Below are 21,554 nucleotides of genomic sequence, written 5' to 3'. Positions count from 1 at the left end.
TCGTAGGTTATCCGCTAGTGTGCACAGAGACCTGGAGACCTGTTTGCTGTGAAGCCCCTGGCATATTAGTAGCCCGTAGTATTGGTGGTTAAGGGAAAACTCTTTTCCTTTGTTTGGGTAGAAAAAAAAAAAAAAACTCTTCCTTTTTTCAATGTGCCTGTGAGGGAGTCTGCCTGCATCCGTATCCAAGGGCAGGAGACTGGGCCTGTCCAGGAACTAGATCTCTGGGGAATGAGAGAGGAAATGCATGCTTGTCAGCTCTTTACAGTGACAGCGCTCTCTCTCTCTCTCTCTCTCTCTCTCTCTCTCTCTCTCTCTCTCACACACACACACACACACACACACACACACACACGAGATGAACAGCATGTCTCTCCAGCCTGATGGGAGGTGACGGGGAGGGGCACTTGGCAGAAATCTTCCTTGAGCCTCAGAAACAAGCGGGCACGCACAGGGCACCCTCAAGCCAGGAGGAATACTGACTCAATGGCGGATGCCAGGATTTTCACTTAGAACTACAGCTGATGAAGTGTTTACCGCCGCCGTCTCTTTCGGAGCCAGCAAAGACACGAGGCCAGCGCCCCTCTCTGGCCCACAGGAACTCTCTGCGTTCCGTGATCCAGCCAGCTGCTCATGGCCTTATGTGTCCTGGCCGCAGTCAGTTTCCCCCAGCGTGCCAGAAACATAAGCCTGCAGACGAAAGCTCAGGAAGCTGCAACTGAGGTCTAGGGCAACTGGCCTTTGAGTCCAGTGACAGCGCCTGTCTCCAAATTTCTGCTGGATTCGACAGACTTGTAAGGAGGCGGAGGAACCTGGGCTGGGTAGTTCGACTTCAATTGAGTCACGTTTCTATACCCATTTGATGGGATGAGAAGACTAGAAAGATGCTCCCATGCAGCGAAGGACAAAAGGCCCTTGAGAGAGGCAGGTCACAGTGGAAAAAGCTGTCAAGTACAGTACAGACAAAAGGTCAGAATAGGAGGGACTGTGGGGAGGGCCTTAGGGTAAAGGGAGCTCAGGTACCCATGCAGTTTCTATTACCCAGACCTCTGTGGACTGAGCGCAGCATTCTAGGGGCTTTCCAATGCCTTGGTGGGACGAAAACCCAGCTCAGGCTCCGCCTCCATCCCAGTGAGATGCAGCAACTTTCACTGTGAGATAGGAGGAAGCCACTACCCCTCCCCCCCTTCTCCCCCACTCCTCCCCTGGGGATGAATGTCCCAGCACCCTGAATGGAGCTAGTGGTAACAGAACCAGAAACTGAAAAGGCAGAACTCTGGGAGCCCTGGGTACCAGGCACGCTGTGAAGTCTCCGGCATTTGCAGCTCGAGCTGGGGACAGGGTGTGTGCAGGCACCCAGCAGGTAGCTCAGCCACACCCCAAAGAAAAAAGACAACACTACCTACATGAGCAAGTGAGTCTCAGGGGTGTGTCAGGCATCAAATATTGGGGAATAAGAAGGGAGCATTGAGATACCTCATTAACTTTTATAGCATGAAGTGGTCTCTGTAGAGAATATTGGAACTGCTGGGAGAGGCCAAGAGCCTTCCCTGCAGCAACCTCAAATTACCCCTAGCTGTGCTACAAGCTGACCTTGGACTTGGCAACTGTATCAACCAAGAACTTCCTCTCTTGCTTCATGATGTGTGTGTGGGGGGGTGTCAAATCCAACTTGAATAGGGAAGACATTATTTTCCACAGGTAGAAAGGAAGGCTTAAATGACAGAAGGAGAGCAGAAGGAGAAGAAATAATATTCTTATTTAAATGGATCCAGTCTCAACCTCAAAATTACACCCACCTGTTTTATTAAGAGCCGTGAACAGAGTCCAGAGTTACAGAGGGATGAGGTGATTCAGTGAAGGGTTGGCAAACGCATTGCTCATTCAGTGTTGGCTGGGCCGCCATTGTCTGCCCAGCCTGGAGCTTCTGCCTTCTGTTTTAAAGAACTGAGTTTTTGGAGTCCCGACACTCAGGCAACCATGCCCCAAAGTGAAAGGCACAACAACCTCACAGATAAATGAAATCCTCAAAAGGGAAGCTATAATCAGGGGCCAGGGTGCTAGGGCTGTCAATAAAATACTTGCCACACAAACAGGTGGACCTGAGTTCAATCCCAGCATCCACATCGAAAGCCCATGTAGCCGTGAGTGCTTATAATCCCAGCAGCAGAGAAGCAGACCAGGGTTCCCTGGACCTTGCTTCCAGCCAGCTTCCCCTAATTAGTGAGACCTGGGTCTCTGGCCTCTTCACAGAAGCACACATGTACACCCACATATGGGTGTACACACACACACACACACACACACACACACACACACACACACACACACACGAGTCCATTCAGTAACCCATAGATGCAAAGTAAGAAGCAGAGATGGGGACTCTAGAGTCAGGGAGAACTCAGAGGTAGACACAAAATATTCAACTCCAAATTACAAAATGTGCAGAGTGGCAGCTGGGGTGACAGGTGAACTGGAGGGACATTTAGATTAAAGAGGCCAATCACAGACTCCAAGGCTCGCGGGAGGTAGGCTGGAGCCTGACAGATCTGCTCTCATGGTGCCCTGTGTGTCTTCTCTGTGATGCTGAGTCAGGTGGGCAGGGTCTTTTTCTTCTTTGATTTTCATCTCTCTCCCTTTCTTTTGGGAGTTGGAGTTTGCCTGACTGCAGGGGGCAAGCCAAGCCCCCAGGATTCGATAGTCTGAGAAAGCTAAAAATGTAAATTTTAAAATGTAAATGACCAGAGAAGTGGCCTTCTCTGGCACCCTACCCCAGCCTCTGAGGTGGAAGGCCAGCTCCTATCTTTTCTTGTACCCTCTCCTGTAAACAAGCTGGGTCCATCAGGGGTTAGGACCCCAAGTGGCATGTTTGCCACACTGCATTAACCAGACAGAACCTTTGCCTGGAGCCCAGTGTGGGGATCCCATTAGGTCCTTCTGTATTTCCTCCTCATTCCATAAACATCCTGCCCTAAGTTGCTGGTTCCTGCTGGCGGTCCTGGGGACAAGCTTGGAGGAAGCATTCCTTACTTAGAAGTACCTCTCAGCTCCTCAGTTGGTACCACCAGCCCACTACTGAAAGAGGGACCAGCGTACCAGCCCTGTTTAGCAATCCAGGTTGGCCGGTGAAACAAGCCAGACCCGGGTGATGGTGACATACCAACATCGGGGAGGGTCACCCTGGACCTGCACTGTGCCACACACCCTAGGGGGATTATCTCACCACACCTGACAGCTCTTGACAGAACTGAAGCTCAGGTTGCTACAGGACTAAGTTCCCACTCAAGTGGCCCATCAGAGGCCTCTCTTTGAACTTATCTTGTAATGCACCGGGGAATGTCAGCACTTAGCCAACACCATGCCAGACATTCACCAAGCTGACACCTAACGAATGGTTGACAAGTGTGTCTTTTTAACGAAATCAATACCCTGCACACATCATAGTCACCTAGAGGACTTGTCAGAGAAGGTTATGGGACCCTACCAGCACAGTTTCTGATTGGATTAGTCTGTAGACTTGGAAGTCAGTGCTAGCACCCATACTGACCCACATCGTACCGAGAGTTCATTGCTCTAAAGAGACTCGTTGCTTCGGTATACATTGTCTGAATCACTAAGCCCCAAGGCTGGAAACCCGAGCTGAGCATCAGTAAATTGTTCAGGTCTGATGCTCACTGTGGCTGCCCTACCACACACAGCTGTAGGGTGCTTCACTCGCTTCCTGTTGCTAAGAAACTAAAGTCGGGGCTTGGGAAATAGCGCAGTCAGTAAAGCGCTTTTCACGTAAGCATGAAGACCAGAGTTCAGTTCCCAGAACTGGTGTACAATGTTGGAAATAGTAGCACATAGCTGAAAGTCTAATGCTGGGAAGGCAGAGGCAGAGAGATCCCTGTGAGTCATTGGCCAGACAGTGTAGCCCGATTCTCGGCCAGTGAGAGACCTTACCTCAGAAGGTAAAGCAGGTAGTGCTTGAGGAATGGCATGGGTGGTTGTGCTCTTGCCTTAACATTCTTGCATGCATTCTCACACACACACACACACACACAGAGAGAGAGAGAGAGAGAGAGAGAGAGAGAGAGAGACTGAGACTGTATTTTTTATTTCCCTTTTATTAAGTTGACACGGCCATATATGATAAGTAGATACTGAAATGGATGGAAAGCTCTAAACAGAAAAAGAAAAGAGAATTGTGTCTTGCAGGGAAAAGGGTTAGCCTCAGAACCAACTAAGTTGCATTAAGCAGCTGCTCTTACTGCAAAGTATCTGCTTTGCTGAAGGGTTGTGTCCATCCTTTCAATGTCGGGCTTTCTGCTTAGTCTGTTGGGATTGGAGGGATCCCTGAAGACAGAGGTCTGGCTTACTTCTCCCCCGGCACCCTCACAGTGCTCATGAGCACCAAGGCCAGGAGCGCTTGCCCAAGGTCAGGTAGAGGGGAGCAGGGTCCTAGAGCTGCTTTCCCCAGCCGTGCCAGTAAAGGCTGGGAAGTCTCAACCACGGCTGGTGTGGGGTGGTGGGATGTGAGGAGCAGCTGATGCTGCAGAGGACCACGCAGGGGTCCCGATGCTGTGCTTAGGTGTGGGTGAGTCCATGGTGAGGATTCCAGCCATTGTACATGTTCCACAGCACCCAGGCATGGCTTCTGCAGGTGGCTCCAGTGGGAATTTCCCAGATCAAAGGAGGTTCCTCTGGGGGAGGGAGCAAAGATGACATATGACTATCTGAGCTCCTGCAAGGCACCCCAGACTTGTGTTTATAATCCAAACCGTGGCTTGAGGGAAAACATAAGGGGAAAGGCATACACCCAGTTTTTCTGGTGCCTCCTCCCTCCCAAGCAAAGAACAAGATGGTTTGTGTCTCGTCACTTGGATCCAAACATTCTCCATTAGATACTGGGTCAGGCTTTCCTTTATCTGATTCCGCTCAACACAAGTCACCTCCTCCTACTAGTGGGTCTGTTTGTCCTCCTGTAGAACGGGGAGCATGTGATTAAGCTAGATCCTTGCTACTCAGAACACAGCCCACTGCCCAGCCATGTTGGCCTCACTTGGAAGCTTATTATCAAGGCTCAGTCAGAACCACATATAGGCACATGTGTGCCATCCCAGCACGTGGAAGGACACATCGTGACTTTGAGACTGGCTTGAGCTATATAGACCCTGTCCCCCCCCCCAAAAAAAATAAATGCTGAGTGATAGTACACATTTGTTCTAGCATTTGGGAGGTAGAGGCAAATAGACATTATGGTCAAGGTCATCCTCTGATACACAGTGAATTTGAGGCCAGCCTGCTATACACTAGACCCTATTTTAAAAAGGAAGGAAGGAAAGAAGGAAAGAAAGAAAGAAAGAATAAAAAGAAAGAAAGAAACAAACAAAGAAAGAAAAGAAATGCAAAACCAACCTCTTTAGATCTGCCAGGTGAGCATCTGCTCGTGGAGGAGTTGCCGTGGTAACAGGTACGCAGAGGGAAGTCAGGTGGGAGAGGTGTCCCAGCCCCTTAGTCTTCTGTGGACCGGAGATGAAGGCACAGTGTTTCATCTTAGGAAGCCAGTTTCAGGGAGCGGGGAGGGGGGGGCTTGGCTTGGTAGAGCCACAGGGGCTTGGGTCTTTGTGACAAGGAGGAACATGCCCAAGAGGCCAGCTTCATGGAGCACCCTGAGGGATGCCCAGCATCAGAGGCAAAGGGTTCCGACGGGCACCTCTCTGAGGGGTGGGGGGCAGGCTGGACTGCTGGACCCCAGGCTCCTTTGCATTGATGTCTCCCACATTTCATCAAAGTAGATTATAGCAGTGAAGTGCTCTGAGAAGGTCAAAGGGGAGCTCCAGACTAAGGGACTTCCCAGGGTCTCAACTTCCTGTTTCCCTGCGATTCAGATCAGGACTCCATCTGTTAACTCTCCCGTCTCCTTTCTTAGGGTGCTGCTTCCAGACCAGGTGGCACCACAGGGTCTTTTTTAAAAAAAATATATATATTATTTATTTATTTATTTATTTATTTATTTATTTTTATTTCATGGATATTGGTGTTTTGCCTGAATGTATCTGTATGAGGGTGTTGGATCCCTGGAACTGGAGTTTCAGACAGTGTTGAGTTGCCATGTCGGTGCTAGGAATTGAATCTGGGTCGACTGGAAGAGCAGCCTGTGCTCTTAGCTGCTAAGTCATCTCCCCAATCCAGCCCTGGATCTTTGAACACGCTGCTTTCTCTACAGATGACAACCTGGGACTCCAGGACAGCCATGGAAGCATGCGCGAAGCCCCTGTACCTGGGAGTCACGGACACTCTTGCTCCTCTGTTGATCTCTGAATCTCCAGGGCTGGTATGGCATCTGGACTTGGGAACACCACACATCTGGAACTTGGCCTGTTACTGTGAAGACGTATAATGCCCTGGGGTGCAGGTCTCCTGAGGAAGGATGTGATTCTTCTTACATGTCGATGGGGTTCCCACACTCTTGAGAGAACAAGCCAGCTGAGCCCATCATGACCAACATCCCAGCAACCCTTTAGCTTGACCAGTGCACCGCCGACTGGCCTGCAGCTTCTGGCTGTTCCCAGAAGTCCCAAGCATCGTTCCCTGTGAGCCGTTCAAATGCCTTCCACAGCCGAAACCTGCTTCAAACCTGTCTCATCAACCAAGAAGCTGCATTCCCACCCTGCTGCCAGGAGTTTCAGATGAACACACTGTCCTTCTAGGTGAACGGTTCCCAAGAATGACTTAGGTGTCTGTAGAATCTACTGCAGCTGGACAGTATCCAGGTCCTGAGACCCTCCCTGTACAGAAAAGCCTGAAGGCTGTGCACTCTGCACGGGGTAGCTCTGGGCACAGTGACCTCTCTACTTCCTGTGGCTCAGACACTGGCGAGGACACATCTGAAGGTCTAATGTCAGGGCGCTGGACATCCTTCCTTTCTGTTGGAAGTGTCCCCACATCCATCCCCGAAGTGAAACAACCTTTGCCACTTGACCTCAGAGGGGCTTGGGCTCTGTGCAAAAGTCTGAGATCCTCACAAGTTCAGCCAGGGAAGTAGTCCCCCGCCTGGTGCCATTGCCCCAGATTCCATTACAGTGTGAGGGTACCAGTGTCCAGGATCAACATCCCTGGAGCAGGTGTCACAGTGAGCGTATAAGGCTCTTAGGCAAGCTACCTTTGACCTTTGCTTTTTTTCTAAGTTAGCTGAGACCTGAGAAGAGGGCTGTGTCTCCCCACCCCCACCCCAGCCCGAGGCCTGGATGCACCACTTCCTGCCATCCCTCTTCATCTTCTGCAGCAGTCCTCCCTGGGAGCCATGGGAACCGTGGCCTCCCAGATACCAGAGACAGGTGCTTCTGTTGTTCTGGCAGAGCCAGCCTGGGTCAGGCGGGGTGCTGGAAGAGAGACACGCGGGCTTTGATTCTGAGCGGCTCCTTCCTCCCAGCCCTCTTCCCAGCCCACCTGTGCCGAAGATTCCCCCCTCCACCAGCCTCGGTTCGCTGAGCTGGCACAAAGAGCCTCCCTGGGCCTCAGGTCAAGGGCATCAGATTAGCTACCTAGCAGGCCTGAGAGGCAGAGCTCTGGGAGCCCCTTTCTCTGGATAAAGTCTACTTGTTCTGGGCACAGTCACAGGCCTATTGGGAAGGACAAGGGGAGATGGTTCAGAAACTAGGGTTACCCCATCCCAAGGCCCAGGTGTGGGAGCACAAAGACAAAAACCAATCTCTATGGTGTTGTTAAAATCCCCTTCCTGATGTTTATCCAGGGTCCTCCAGTCACCTGCTGTGTAAGCAAACAGTAAAATAAAGAAATCACAGCAGATCTCTTAAAAACACAAGCTTAATAAGACAGAAATGAAATTGTCTCCTTAGCAGAAGACATAGTAATAAGTCTGTTATCCAGAGTTACTTCTGGCCCCAGAGTTCTTTGTCATTTATATCACCGTTCTCAGTGCTTGGTTCCTACTATATGGGTGCCAGAGAGTTACTGGGGGTCCAGCCATCTTATCTGCATGCCAGCCAGCAGAAAGGCGGGAGGGAGGGAGGGAGGGAGGAAGGAAGGAAGGAAGGAAGGAAGGAAGGAAGGAAACAAACCCTTTTTCCTTTCCCTTAAGGGCAATGGCTGAAAGTCTGTTTTATCAGTTGAACTTAATCCCAAGGCCTCAAGGAAACTGAAGAGCGTGCTGGCTATTCTAGGTGACCAGGCACCCAGATAAAAACCAGGGGTTCTGTTACTGTATAAAGAGAAGACAGATGGGTAGCGCACAATGACAAGTTCAAAATCAGCTCATCTACTACATCCCTGATGAGACAACCAGGTCCAGAGAAGGCCACACACCAGCCGAGATCACACAGCCAGCCTGTGGCATTGGATTGCCAAATTACGCTTAGTCTCTCTTATTTCTCGGCTACGTAGAAAGGCTCCATTCCAAAGGGTGGGAGCTCTAGGAGAACTTAGCTCAGAGCTGCAGGACAGGGGCAGAGCGATGACCGAGTTGGCGTGTCCAGATCTGCCTGGCCCTGAGTCATGGTAGGTGAGGAACTACTCACAAGGTCTCCGCTCTGGGCCCGTGGGGTGTGCCTCTCCTGATGTCCTGCCATGTGTCTGTCTCTGGCCTCTGTGTGGGTGACTCTCTGTCTCTCCTGTTGGTGCTTACTGCGGGGATGCAATTCTGACCCTGTGCTTACGTTTCAGGGAGCATGCTGTCAGACTGAAGGCTGCTGGGAGGCACCATGTCTCCCTTAAGGTCGTGCTGGCCATGAACTGGCTCCTCCTAGTCGACTTCTCAGGGGCCACATCGGCAGGTGAGATTCCACAAAACCCAGACCTCCCTCAGTTACAGTCAGGCTGCTGGGAGAGGGAGATCACAGGGAGTCTCTGGGGTAGGGTCCTTGTCGAACACTTTGGTTGCCGGCAAGTCTCATCCTGCCCTAGGTTTTTTTAGGAATCATCCCAGGTTGCAAGCTCAGCGTCTGCCCGAGCTCCATTGCAAGTGAACCTGGTTGGGAGGATCTCCACGGATCTGAGACTTACCTGACGGGAGTACCTATCTCTCCAGTGCTGGGCAATTGGGAAGGGGAGACACTGTTGTAAGATATTTTGAATTTTTAAAAGAGAACAGAAATTTGGAGTTTTATAGAAAAAAAGAATCTTCCTTTTAAATGTGACCTGATAACATAAAATTTAAAGACTGTCCAGGAGAGTAAGGGGAGGGGCAAGGGGGCATTCAACTGATATTCAGCTTTCTATCTCTGTCTGGGCTACTCAGCTGCAGAGCTCAAAAGCCCTGCCCACTTCTTGTCATCAAATCAGGATCTGGGCCCCATGAAGTCTTCAATCACAATGCTCTGAGAGAGGGTTAGATTGTGTTTTCTTTTTGTTGTTTTGATTTGACACACCTATGAAGACCTCACAAAATATACATACATACATACATACATACATACATACATACATACATATATTAGGACCTCACAAGATAGCCCTGGCTGGCTTTAAGTTCACAGACCCGCCTGTCTCTGCCCCTGGAGCTCTGGTATCAAGGCTATGTACTACTATGCCTAGTTGTTTAGTTTTGAGACAGTTTCTCTCTCAGTATGATCCAGGATAGCTTCGAACCTGCCATCTTCCTGCCCCGACATCCCAGGTGCTAACGTTAGAGACATGTGCCCCAGTACCCTACAGAGATCTGTTTTACTACCTCAATATTGTCAACTTTGTCTTTAAGTAATTTGAATTTTTTTCTTGTGTGTGAATTTTTTTTTCTTCCTTATGGTGCCAAGCTGATCTTTACGTGATTTTAAATTAAGATATTAGAAGCACAGGACACTTCAGCCAGGCTATAGGAAACAGCCATTAAAAAACTGGCACCTTCAGCAGGACATGGGAGGCACAGACACAAATCTTAGAAACCGGATGGAGATTTAATAACACTACCATGGCCACCATGCTTATCTTAAAATGCTATGATTATTCACCGAGTCTTAAGTTTTTCCATAATAAAGGACCTCACACTGGACTCTATCGCTTACCAGCCCACTGGAGGAAGGAAGCGTTCTACCTCCACAGTGGACTCTTACAAAACCTTCTCAATTCTTGGCTGATGTAGCAAGTAGGCACCATAATGTCAGTATTCAGTGCCCGAGTTCATTCACCTGCTCATTCAATTAATAAGGCCAAAGTGGGTGTTGACTCCAGGCTAGAAGTTGCATTTCGGTTTATCTTTTGGGTGATTCGACCTGAAGAGGAATATTCAGATACTTCCTGGGTGTCTTCTCCAACATGCCAGTTTTACAAACAAACCCTTCGGAAGGGAGATGTGCCCTCTCTGGAGCCCTGTAGTCCGTGTTCTCTGAGAGAAGTAGAAATCACCTCTGCCACTCATGCTTCAAGTAGCTGCAGCCTGCATTCCCTTATAGCCTGCTTCAGGAGGCCTCTGCCCTAGTCAGAGAAATCAGCGCGTTGCCATGGTGATGTTTCAGGGCTGGCACAGATGATTTTCAGCTGTTCGCTGATCCACATGTCTGAATACCCAGCTTCCACAAATACCCAGGGTCCACCAAATCCAGTCCTGGAAGTACTGTATCGTAATCACAGTCTCAGAGCTTCTGAAGAGTGGGGTTCATGCTCCCGATGAAGGGCAAGCTTGTAGGACCAGGCCCAACAGGGTCAGGCCGAGATGCAAAGTTCGCTGCAAACTCGTATTCCTGGACGGGGAAGGACTGTGGGCTTGGCTTGGAAGTGAGGCGGTGAGACCTGAGGCGCTGTTCACTTCGCAGGAGCCCATCCTCCCCTGGAGGTTCTTGATCTGCACCTTGGGCACTCCAGGTGGCTACATTTGTTCTCCATGCTCTGAGAATTGACTCCTTGAGACAGAGATGTCTCTCTTTGCATCTTCCATTGGGAAGATGATCCCTAGCAAATCTTGTAAAAAATCCAGAAGTCTCCCCTGTTGTACTAAACACTCAGGCTCTTGAGATCACTGCATGCACGCTGGCCACTTTTGGCTTCAGACTACCTTGGGGCATGTTGGGCAGGAAGCTCAGCCTGTCCTCAGAGCAACAGCAGGTGGCTCTCTACCCTGGGGAGCCCATACAACCTGCAAAATCGTCATCTCCCCCAGCTCCTGGAGTTCAGAACAGAAAGAAGAAGACTGCCCTGGACAAGCGTGGTGACTGCCCCGGCTTAGTGGCCTTAGGCTGTGCCAGAGCCAGTATCTCTTATAGTAATGTTGCATGTGTCACTTGGTGTCATTTGCCTACAAAGGACATGTCCAGTGGTAAGGGTTAGTGCCCTGAGAGGAGCCTACAGCAAGACATCCCACCAGGCAGAAAAGTTCCACATCTGGCCAATGGGAAGCTAAATCAGAGAAGGAAGAGGGGCTGTCCAGAGTCACATGATAAAGTCATGAAAAGCGTGACCCAAACCCCAGGGTACAGGGTATCTGCCTCCCAGATGAGAGCATCTCTCTAGTGTCTAAGGACTTGCTTCCAACCCTGGTAGAGAAGAAATGGGTGCCGTGGAGATGTGCTTGCCCGACCCACCCATTCATTATCCTTCGCTTGGTGACACTGGTGAGTTTGACTGGTGGCATGTCACTGTCTTGGGCAGGGGCAGTTGAATGTCCTGACCAGAACCCTGACCTGCAGCCTTGGAGCCCTGGCCATGACCGAGACTATCACGTACACATCAGTCAGGGCAGGAGTCTACTGCTCACCTCCTCTGCTACCGTCCACTCCATCACCATCTCGCAGGGAGGTAAGTTGTCCTGTCTGCCCCACTACCCAGAGCCCCACACATGGGTCTACCTGGCCAGGAGCTAAGACAGGCAGAACAAATGTTCCATGTGTCAGGTTCAGGTCAGAGCGCCTGGAGACCTGAGATGGCCTTCGACTCGGAGTGCTGAGAAATGGCCTAATCTTGGGGGAGGGAAAGAGCATTTTAAATGAAGGCACCTGTTATTCTCACCCTGACGTGCCTGATAACTGAACTCAGCATGCGGAACAATGGCAATGAACCAGATGACCACTGGGTATATCTTGCAAAGCAGATGATGGAGAAAAGTAACTTCCACAAGACAAGTGGGCATAGGCGTGCAGAGAAAATGGACCCCTTTGCCTGCCTAGAGAAATGGGGTGCAGGGAACCTTCTCTGGGTTCCACGCTAACAGTACCCAAGGTTCTTGTCTTCTCAGACCTCCCCGTTCTCTCTCTTCAGGCAAGCTTGTCATCAAAGATCACCATGAGCACATCGAGCTGCGTGCCCGGCACATTCTGATAGAGGACGGCGGAGAGCTGCATGCTGGGAGTGCCCTCTGCCCTTTCGAGGGCAATTTCAGTATTGTGCTGTATGGAAGGTGGGATGACCTTACTCGGGGTTCAAGCGCTGCTCTTGGGGCTGATGGGAAAGAGGTTTTCCAGTGGAGAGGGAGGCGAGAGGTCTGGACTTCTCTAGCGGACAGGAACCACCCTTGTGTCCCACTGTAACCGTGAACAAGATAGACGTGGTGAAGTGGGTGAGCATCGTGGTGTGGATGGAGCGTGGATGGAGCAGCTGCATCACAGAAGCTTCTGGCAGCAGCTTTCCGGTCATTCCATGACCCTGAAAGAGGTTGCTTAGTGCTGGAAAGAACAGGGTGCAATGCTTCTCAGGGAGGTGTGAGCAAATGCCCTTCACCAAGGACAGACCAGAGAAATTATTCTACCCAAGTCTAGCTTGGGGGAACCTCTAGGTTTATTGGGGTTACCTATAAGAGCACAGGTGAATCAGAGTAACTGCATCTCCTAAAAGCCACAACAGCATGGGTACTGACTCATAAAAACTATAGCCATGGAGCTTCCAACCCAACAGGCAGGCAATTCCACGAGAGAGTTCCATTCACCTCAGCAACTGTTTACAGCTTGTGTCTAACGATTGAGAGATTCTGAGTCTTCTGGCTTCCCTTAGGTTTCTGGGTCTTTGGAGCACTGCTCACTCTCCAGGAGGGGATGCTTCTATTTGGAGAAAATAAGCATGGGGAAAGGAATTTTCCCCGTGGCTTTCCCTCTGGCTGTGACCCCTTTTTAAGCTATTGAAAGTTCTAAGACGTGGTAGCCAAGCATGTTTGAGTGTAGGCAGGCACACGGTGAAAGTACCTGTGATTCTACAGCCGATAAGGACTGAGACAGAAACAGCACTGAAGACTGTGATCGTGACCAGTGTCTACTAAGCACTGCTACCCTGGGTGCTCACTGTTGCTCTGTTTTGGGAAGGTCAGCTTGCTAATGCTTTTCTGCAGGCCTAATATCATCACCAAAAATGCAGCTGGCTCTCTGAGGCCATAGTGGGGATCAGGGAACAGTGACAGTCCCCTCGGGGCTCAGCCTCTTGCAGAGACGTGCCGGCTAACCGCTTTTCTCTTGCAGGGCTGATGAAGGCATCGAGCCCGACCCTTACTATGGCCTGAAGTACATTGGAGTGGGCAGAGGAGGCACTCTTGAGTTGCATGGACAGAAAAAACTCTCCTGGACGTTTCTCAACAAGACCCTTCGTCCTGGAGGCATGCAGGAGGGAGGATATTTTTTTGAAAGGAGCTGGGGTCACCGTGGAGTCATTGTTCATGTCATTGACCCCAAGTCAGGCACAGTCGTCCATTCTGATAGGTAAGGTTGGCTTCTCTCTATGCATGTACTCACTTGATCAGGATCTCTCCCAACTTGGGGGGCTTCCCTAGGGACCAGCATGCAGCAGTGAGTGGCATTTGCACAGCAAAGCTGAATTTAACACAAATGCGTGCAAGCACACATACACACATACACACACCTGTAGTTAGAGATGATCAATTTTATAACATCATTCTTTTAATAAACCAACCATGTTGTTTAAATGGATGTTAAAACTCTTGTTTAAAAGGATGAGCTTCTTGATTAAAATTCTTACTATAGTAGAGCAAAATGTTTTTAAAGAGAGAATGGATGAGGAAAAGGCAGAAAGGCAGCAAGCAGTGTTCACATGGTTAAGAGTCTATCACCACTACAGTATGAATCAGAGGTGCCAGTTTAATGACGCTGACATACACACGAGCTGCTCCAGGGAGGGAGACACTGCCTGAGGCAGTCACACTGTCATTCCCGAGGACTTTGGAGGAGTTGCTTTGGTCTGGATAGAAGATAGAAATCCCTGCTACTCTGAGTGTCTGGGTCTTCTCCTGGTGTTAATCCTTTCCAAGAGACATAAGCTACCACCCCCAGGAGGAAAGGGGACATTAAAAATTTGAGCCCCAAGCATGTGACTTATTCTACACCCCAGAGCCCAAGCTCTCCAACACTGTGGTTATTTCTGAGGCATTTTACCCGGTGAATGAACACTATGGCCAAATCAGATCCCTCCTTCTTGGGTATCTGTACAGCAAGCCGAGTACCCACACTGGCTTGCTCTGTGAAGACGGCTTTTTTGTTACAGACTTGGGTCCTCAGGGTCTTTGGACGGCATCCCCCTTGCTGAAACAAACATGTACTTAGGTCTCTGTGTCCATTAGACTGCCACCAGGACTAGCCACATCTTTACTGTCTCTCCCCTTTGCAGGTTCGACACCTACAGATCCAAGAAGGAGAGCGAACGTCTGGTCCAGTATTTGAATGCGGTGCCTGATGGCAGGATCCTTTCTGTCGCAGTGAATGATGAAGGCTCGAGGAACCTGGATGACACAGCCAGGAAGGCAATGACCAAACTGGGCAGCAAGCACTTCCTACATCTTGGATTTAGGTACGGTCCATCACTTGTGGTCTCCACTGAACTGACCAGGGTGTTTGTCTCCAGCTCCACCTGACACTGAGTGCCAGCACAGAGCAGGCGGGCACACCGCTCCTCCACCCTGGGTGAAGTTCAAAGAGCTTGTGTCTAAAGGAAGCTTGGGTTTCCTTACAGGAACGTCCCCCTATTGTAATGCATGGGTTCCTATATGGACTGACGTCTGTCATTCACTAACAAGCACTCAGTGACCTAAGTGAGAAACGGGCAGTAAGAGCCCTGATGGGCAGTTAAGGGCTGCTTACCCTTTCAGGGTTCCTATTGTTCCTCTGGAACTGGCAGACAGTGGTTTAGGGATTATGCAAAGTATCTCCACCCTGCTAAATACCCGAGGGAAGGGAGCCTTTCTGACAAGCTCCGGTGTGTGTCCTACTTGCTTTGGATTGTAAGATCACGCCTAATATTGGCGTGAGCACACATGGACAACTGCAAGAAGCCACTTGGCACACAAAGACCACATCTTCTGATCCTTTAAGCTGGCTCTAAGTTGAGATGCTCTGCCCCAAAGCTGTTAGAGAGTGTGACTCCCAATCTCCAGATACGGACAAGCTCGGAGATGATGAGAGCCTTCTCTAGCCTGCATAGTAATGTAACTGGCTGGACAGAGATCTCCTGGGCTGGAAGGGACACCCCAGGTCCTAGGCTGTGTTCTCTGGATGCAGCTTCTGGAAGGGGAACTGGGGCAGGAAACGCAAGCAGACAAATATGACAGTGATATCTTGGGACGGCAGGGCTCCTTTGTCAGCCAACGCCAAACACGCTTTCATTTCACCACACCATAAACCCAAAAGTCAAGTTATTCATTTACGCCGAGAGAGAGGGTACTTTGAAAGGAGTGGCTACTGAAGGGCCTCATCAGAAGAAGGTTGTGGTGGCTCCTGATGACTGGCTTTGAGTCTGTCCTGCCTTGCCACTGAGGTGTGACCACAGGCAAGTGACTCATCCTCTTAGCTTAATTCCTGCATCTGTAGAATAGGGTATCTCCGGATCTATCTTCAAAGGACGCTGGCAGAGGTTTCATGGGATAATATGAATAATATAGTTGTCACCCTGCCTGGCACAGTTCGTGATTGTTCTGTCCTTACAAACGAAAGTCGCTGGAACAGTGGGAACCTTCACGTTTCCTCCCGGCCACAGCAAGCAGGAATTACATAGACCGCACCCCCCCCCCTTCCTTTGTAGGTTTGAGTGATAAGAGCTGAGCATCTAAAAATTGACAGATGTGCTGGGAATGGTCCCCTTCATTTGTTTGTTCGGGAAATAGGGAGGAGATATCGGTGGGACTCACTTGGCTGGGTCTGCTGAGCTTGCATGAGCAGATGGAGATGAATGGTACCCATGACAGAGAACAAGAAAGCAGGCAGGGGAAGCTGAGCGCAAAATCACAGCTGGGAGGAGGCCAAGACGATGCTACAAAACCAGTGGCTCTAGCGAGGGAGCGTGTGGCTCTCATGAGCGAGGAAAGACGGAGCAGGGATAGGCATGCAAGGTGGGCAGGAGAGACAAGGCTTCAGGGTTGGCATTGGGGGGTCAATGGCTCTGTGCTGATGCCAAGGGCAATGGGGAGCCAGTTAAAGACTTCAGTAAAAGCGCGACATGGCTGAATCCTCAACCTGAGCATGGGTCAGGAATGACTCCCCAAGACAGGAGGTCCAAGCAAAATCAGAAGCTTCTCACACCAAGATCTTATTTTGCTTTGTCCTGCAAAGGTAACTGCTGCCTTCTCAGGGGATGGCTCTTCAGCAAGAGCCTGGTTCTCAGAAGAAAGGCAGACTGATTTCACTGTGTAAAGTTTGACATGCCGCAGGGTCTCCCTCGGGAAGTGGAAGCCGTAGGAATCCAAATAGTTCAAACTGAGTTATTTTATGCTAAGTTTCATGAAGTGGAGAAAATAAATGAGAAAATCTGATGAGCCTTTCTCAGATAAGCTAACTGGAGTGAACCGAGCTGGAATTCTTCCCAGAATAACTCTTCATTCAGCTCTAGAGAGGGCTCCTCTCTCGTGGGGGTAAAGGCTTCGGACCCGCTTCCGGGAGAAACCTCAGAGGGTCATTTTACCATTTCTTAATTCCCTACAGTATAGACACTCAACATGCTAGGGTGATGTGTTTAAGGTGGAGCCCTTACCCCAGCCACTGCGCGTGGCATGCTGGAAAGGCAAAGACCACTAAGGAACGTGCCTGTGAACAGTTCACACTCCCAAAGAGAAGGGGCCACATGACCTCCCAAATCATAAATCTTTTTCTCCTTCCCTTCCCAGCACACTAAGCCAACGTATTTCATTCCTTTCTAAAGTCTAAGGCAGGTGGCTAAGTGGCCGGTCACAGTATCCGGTGCCATTTTTCTAGAGCTCAACTCTTGGAGGCAGTGGGCACACGTGGAATCGCCTCTGTCAGAACAAGGCTTCTATATTTGCTGCAGGATCTAATTGGGCTTGGCGGGTGGCACCGCTGGGTTGTTGGCGTGTTTGTTTGATTGTGATTCATACCCATTCATGCCAGCACTGAGTCAAAGCTGTCTCCAGGGTGCAGAGGCCCAGGCGAGCTGGCTGGTGAGGAAGCAGGCACCCTTGTGTTCGCAAAAAAAAAGGTTCTTGTTCTATGGGGAAAGGAAGCCCATGAGTGGATGGTAAATTCCTCTAGCAGCTAGGGAGACTCAACTATGGAACCCTGTCTTCACTCTGCCTGCCCAAGTGCAGGCTCCAGTGTGTGAAAAACCTGACTTCCTGGTTTGTTTGTTTTTTTTTTCAGACACCCTTGGAGCTTCATCACTGTGAAAGGCAAGCCCTCCTCTTCAGTTGAAGACCACATTGAATACCAAGGTAATGAATGGATGGTGGGAGGTCCGGGCCCCTCTGCTGTCTCCCTGACCAGGGGCTGTGTGGGTTGTGAGTGACCACTCTTAGAACACAGCTGCCTATCTGCCAGGGCCCAGTCGAGACTCTGGGCACTTGAGTTACTACATTCTGAGGCAGGGACAAAGGTCCGTGCTGGAGGAAAATAGATTTCTCCCTAGAATTTGAACATCTCCAAAGAATTGTTAATAACTTCTCAAAAAATTATTCCCTGACAAAGAAAAGCTAAGCACTGGGAGGAAGGAGGCCTCCAGAGGAATAGTAAGGACTAGAAGCCATTGAAAGGTTTTGTTGTTTGTTTGTTTGTTTGTTTAAGACAGGGTCTTGTGTGGCCTAAGATGGTCTCAATTTCTTTTTTTCCCTTTTTTTTAATTAAAACAATCTTTTTTATTTTACATATCTATTCTAGTTCCCAATCACTCTCCTCCTCCCACTCCACTCCCCATCCGTTCCTCAGAGAGGGTGAGGTCTCCCGTGGGGAGTCCACAAAGTCTGTCTCATCACGTGAGGCAGGACCAAGGCCCTCTTCCCTGGCAGCAGAGGATGACCTTGAACTTCTGGTCCTCTTGCCTCCACCTCCTGAGTATTGAGATTACAGGTCTACATCCCCCATCACTAGCTTATGTGGCTCTGGGCATAAATACAGGGCATATGCATGCTAGGCAAGCTCTCTATCACCTAAGCTACATCGGCAGCCCTGTAGAGGGTCTTTATCGTACAGCGTAGCCTCTGCCACATGCAGATGGGGTGAGAGCTGCCGGTTCTAATCCCAAGGCAGAACTCAGATCATGAGAAAGAACAGGTTCTCTCAACTCTCTATTTGACAGAAAGTTGCAACTGAGCTTTCAAAACTGACCCGCAGAAGAAAAAAAATGAATGTAACCTCTTTCCAAATGACAAGAATAATCTGGTTAGGGTGCTAAAATTCCTTAAGGAAATGGTTCAAGAGAACCATGAGTAAAATACAAAAATCCACTGTGAGCTGGACTTGGTGGTGCACACTGGGCGAAATCCCGACAATTGGGAGGTGGAGGCAAGAAGAGAAACTCAAGTTATCCTTGACTACGTGATTCAAGGCTAGCCTGGGCTACCTGAGATCCAGTCTCAAAACAGAACAAAACAAACATTAAAGCCAATCTAAATTAAATCAAAGATCTACAGATGTGAGGGCTTCCTCACGGAGTTTCTGCTTCCTCAAGTGTCTGGTGTCTCTGACAGGTCACAAAGGCTCAGCTGCTGCCCGGGTTTTCAAACTCTTCCAGACAGAGCATGGCGAACATTTCAATGTTTCTTCAACCAGCGAATGGGTTCAAGGTGAGGGGTTTGTTAGAGGCGGGCTGGTAAAACCAGCTAGCAGCAGCCCAGGCTGGGTATAGCAAGGATTTCTCTTACACCAGCAGGGACATATTACTAGGCTTCAGTGAAGAAATTGCAACAGAGTTGTCTTTGATTAACCAAGCCACATGGGGGAACTGTCAACAAGCTTTCTCCCCAGTGGTTAAGATTTGTGTGGCTCCTCCACGGGGGCTTGTGGCATTTAGTTTATGTGTTAGATTGTGGTATTGGTCATAGAAGCTTGCGGGAAGCAGCCATGGTAGTGATGGGCTTTGGGAGCGGGTTTTTGGGTGAGTTATTATTTCTCTACATCTTGCTCATTGATTTTGTAGTAACAGGAAACTAATGCTGCCTTTGCAAAAGAGAAGTGTCCATAGGAGCGGCTTCTCCTCTGACCTTGTCTCTGCTTTCCGCCTAGACGTGGAATGGACGGAGTGGTTCAACCATGATAAGGTACCTCAGAGCAAAGGTGGGGAGAAAATTTCAGATCTCCGAGCGGCTTACCCAGGAAAAATCTGCAATCGACCCATTGACATACAGGTACCGCCCTCACAACAGCCAGGGAAATCCCCAAGACTCTGCTTTGAAGAAAGCTCTGTGGGCCACAGCCTTTTTTTTTTTTCTTTTTATGGTTTTTTCGAGACAGGGTTTCTCTCTGTGGCTTTGGAGCCTGTCCTGGAACTAGCTCTGTAGACCAGGCAGGTCTCGAACTCACAGAGATCTGCCTACCTCTGCCTCCCGAGTGCTGGGATTAAAGGCGTGCACCACCACCGCCCGGCCGCAGCCTTTTCTTGTCATTTGGGTGGTATGAGTGTCTACCCCCCCTCCTCTGAAGGAGGTTAATTATTCTACTCCCACCATGGAGAAACAAAGGTTCCTTAGCTGTTGAAAGCTAAGACTCCAGCACACCTGCCTCTGAGTTCCTGATCCTTATTATCAGAGAGTGCCAGCTGCAGGGGCCTGCTTGGCCCACACGTCTCTCATCTGCTCTGATGCCCTTTGGGCTCTTGAGTAGACGGTGGGCAGATAGGATATGAAGTGTAGCCATGCCCAGCAACCCAGAGGAAGAGCATGCCCTCCTCCCTGCTCCCTCTAAGGTGTATAGAAGTCACCATTCAGAGTCCGCCACTCAGACTCTATTCTACCTGCAGGAGGGGATGACTGTCACATTGGGCACACACACTGAAACAAAAAGATTCTCACATATGCCTCTTTTCTTTGCCTGTCGCCTGCCACTTCCTTGGGGCTTCCACTAAGCCCTCATCATGGCTGTATCATTCCCACTGCCCGGGACTGCGTGTGACATGGGCTCTGGGACACTTGTTCCATGTGGACATAATCAGGTTCTCTGGGAACAAGGTGGGGCAGACATCTGTGGCCTCCACAGGACTGGAGAAGGCAACGGGGGAAGCGAGAGGCAGCAGCTCCCGGGATTGTCATTGTCCGCCCCCCCTCCCCCACCCGACCCCCGCAGTAGCTGGCCTGGAAGCCAGAGAGGTCTGAGTTAGCTGAGAAGGCACCCCTCCGCACCAGTGACCATTTGAAGTACCCGCAGTGGCATGTCTCCTCAGGGTGGCCTCTGTATTTCTACCACCCTCGGAGTGAGAGTCCGTTTAAACCCCATGTCCTCATTCTGTGTTCACGGTCTGTTCACAGCCTACAGATGGCTGTAGAGGCCCATCAGATTATTTGACTTCATGGCTCAGTGCAAAATTAGGGATCATAAACGTTCCCTCAAAACTTGGTTCCACGGGCTCACTGACTCCATTCATGGGCGTCTGAATGTTCTCTACAAATTTCATTCAGAAACTTGGGGGAAGGGTTTGAGATAAGGTCTCACCAGCCTGGCTGGCCTTGAACTCGCTACGTAGACCAAGCCAGCACAGGGACCCGCCTGCCGCTGTTTCCTGAGTGCAGGGATTAAAAGCAAGTGACACCCTGCCCTGTTCAAAAGTATTTTAATTTACTGCTAACCATGATAATATTATTAAGTATTTTATTATCTGCAAGCAAGGCTAATAATAATGTTTCTTTAGAGATTCTTGCCATTTAGCAGTGATAGATCTCTTCTCTTCTCTCTCTCTCTCTCTCTCTCTCTCTCTCTCTCTCTTTCCTTATCCAAGACTGAGGTCATTAAAAGAGAAAGCTCTGTAATTAAGCAGTTCCTTGAAATCATTTCTGGTGTTTCTCCCATGATAAATATCCAGTCCTAATGGGTAAGGAATGAGCCAGGGCCCATTACTGTTGTCAGTACGACAGGACTCCCTTGAAGATGGAGCTGGCTCTGTGGGGTTCTGAGGCCAGAGGAGCAGGGCTTCTTTAACAGTTGATGACCTTGAACTTGGTGATGAATTCTTTGGGCCTTAGTGGGTCCCCTTAGGGACAAGTTTATAACCTGGTCTCAGCTGCTGCAGAGACCATGGAAATCGTGCCCACGTGACTTGGAAAGAGCTGGAATTTAATTGACTTTTAGCATGCATATCTGGGCGACCTCCTTTCAAGCCAAAGTTGTGGCTCCATTAGGTACAAATAATCTTTCCTAAAAAGTCTAGTTCTCTCTCTCTCTCTCTCTCTCTCTCTCTCTCTCTCTCTCTCTCTCTCTCTC

General features: G+C 49.8%; 1 protein-coding gene across 1 annotated transcript in view; it reads left to right on the top strand.

The window, feature by feature from the left end:
* Nucleotides 1-21,554, top strand: part of Cemip (cell migration inducing hyaluronidase 1) — a 140,760-nt gene that overhangs the window by 68,720 nt on the left and 50,486 nt on the right. Inside the window, exons 2-9 of the mRNA XM_005357690.3 lie at nucleotides 8,668-8,777; nucleotides 11,584-11,730; nucleotides 12,190-12,328; nucleotides 13,377-13,613; nucleotides 14,536-14,715; nucleotides 17,511-17,581; nucleotides 18,833-18,928; nucleotides 19,368-19,489. Of these exons, the coding sequence (XP_005357747.1) occupies nucleotides 8,668-8,777; nucleotides 11,584-11,730; nucleotides 12,190-12,328; nucleotides 13,377-13,613; nucleotides 14,536-14,715; nucleotides 17,511-17,581; nucleotides 18,833-18,928; nucleotides 19,368-19,489 (1,102 nt within the window). The remainder of the gene's footprint in view (nucleotides 1-8,667; nucleotides 8,778-11,583; nucleotides 11,731-12,189; nucleotides 12,329-13,376; nucleotides 13,614-14,535; nucleotides 14,716-17,510; nucleotides 17,582-18,832; nucleotides 18,929-19,367; nucleotides 19,490-21,554) is intronic.

The sequence above is a fragment of the Microtus ochrogaster genome, chromosome 22 (assembly GCF_000317375.1).
Source record: "Microtus ochrogaster isolate Prairie Vole_2 chromosome 22, MicOch1.0, whole genome shotgun sequence".
Classification (NCBI taxonomy): domain Eukaryota; kingdom Metazoa; phylum Chordata; class Mammalia; order Rodentia; family Cricetidae; genus Microtus; species Microtus ochrogaster.
Note: the sequence above shows the minus strand (reverse complement) of the source record. Positions and strands in the feature narration are given on the sequence as shown.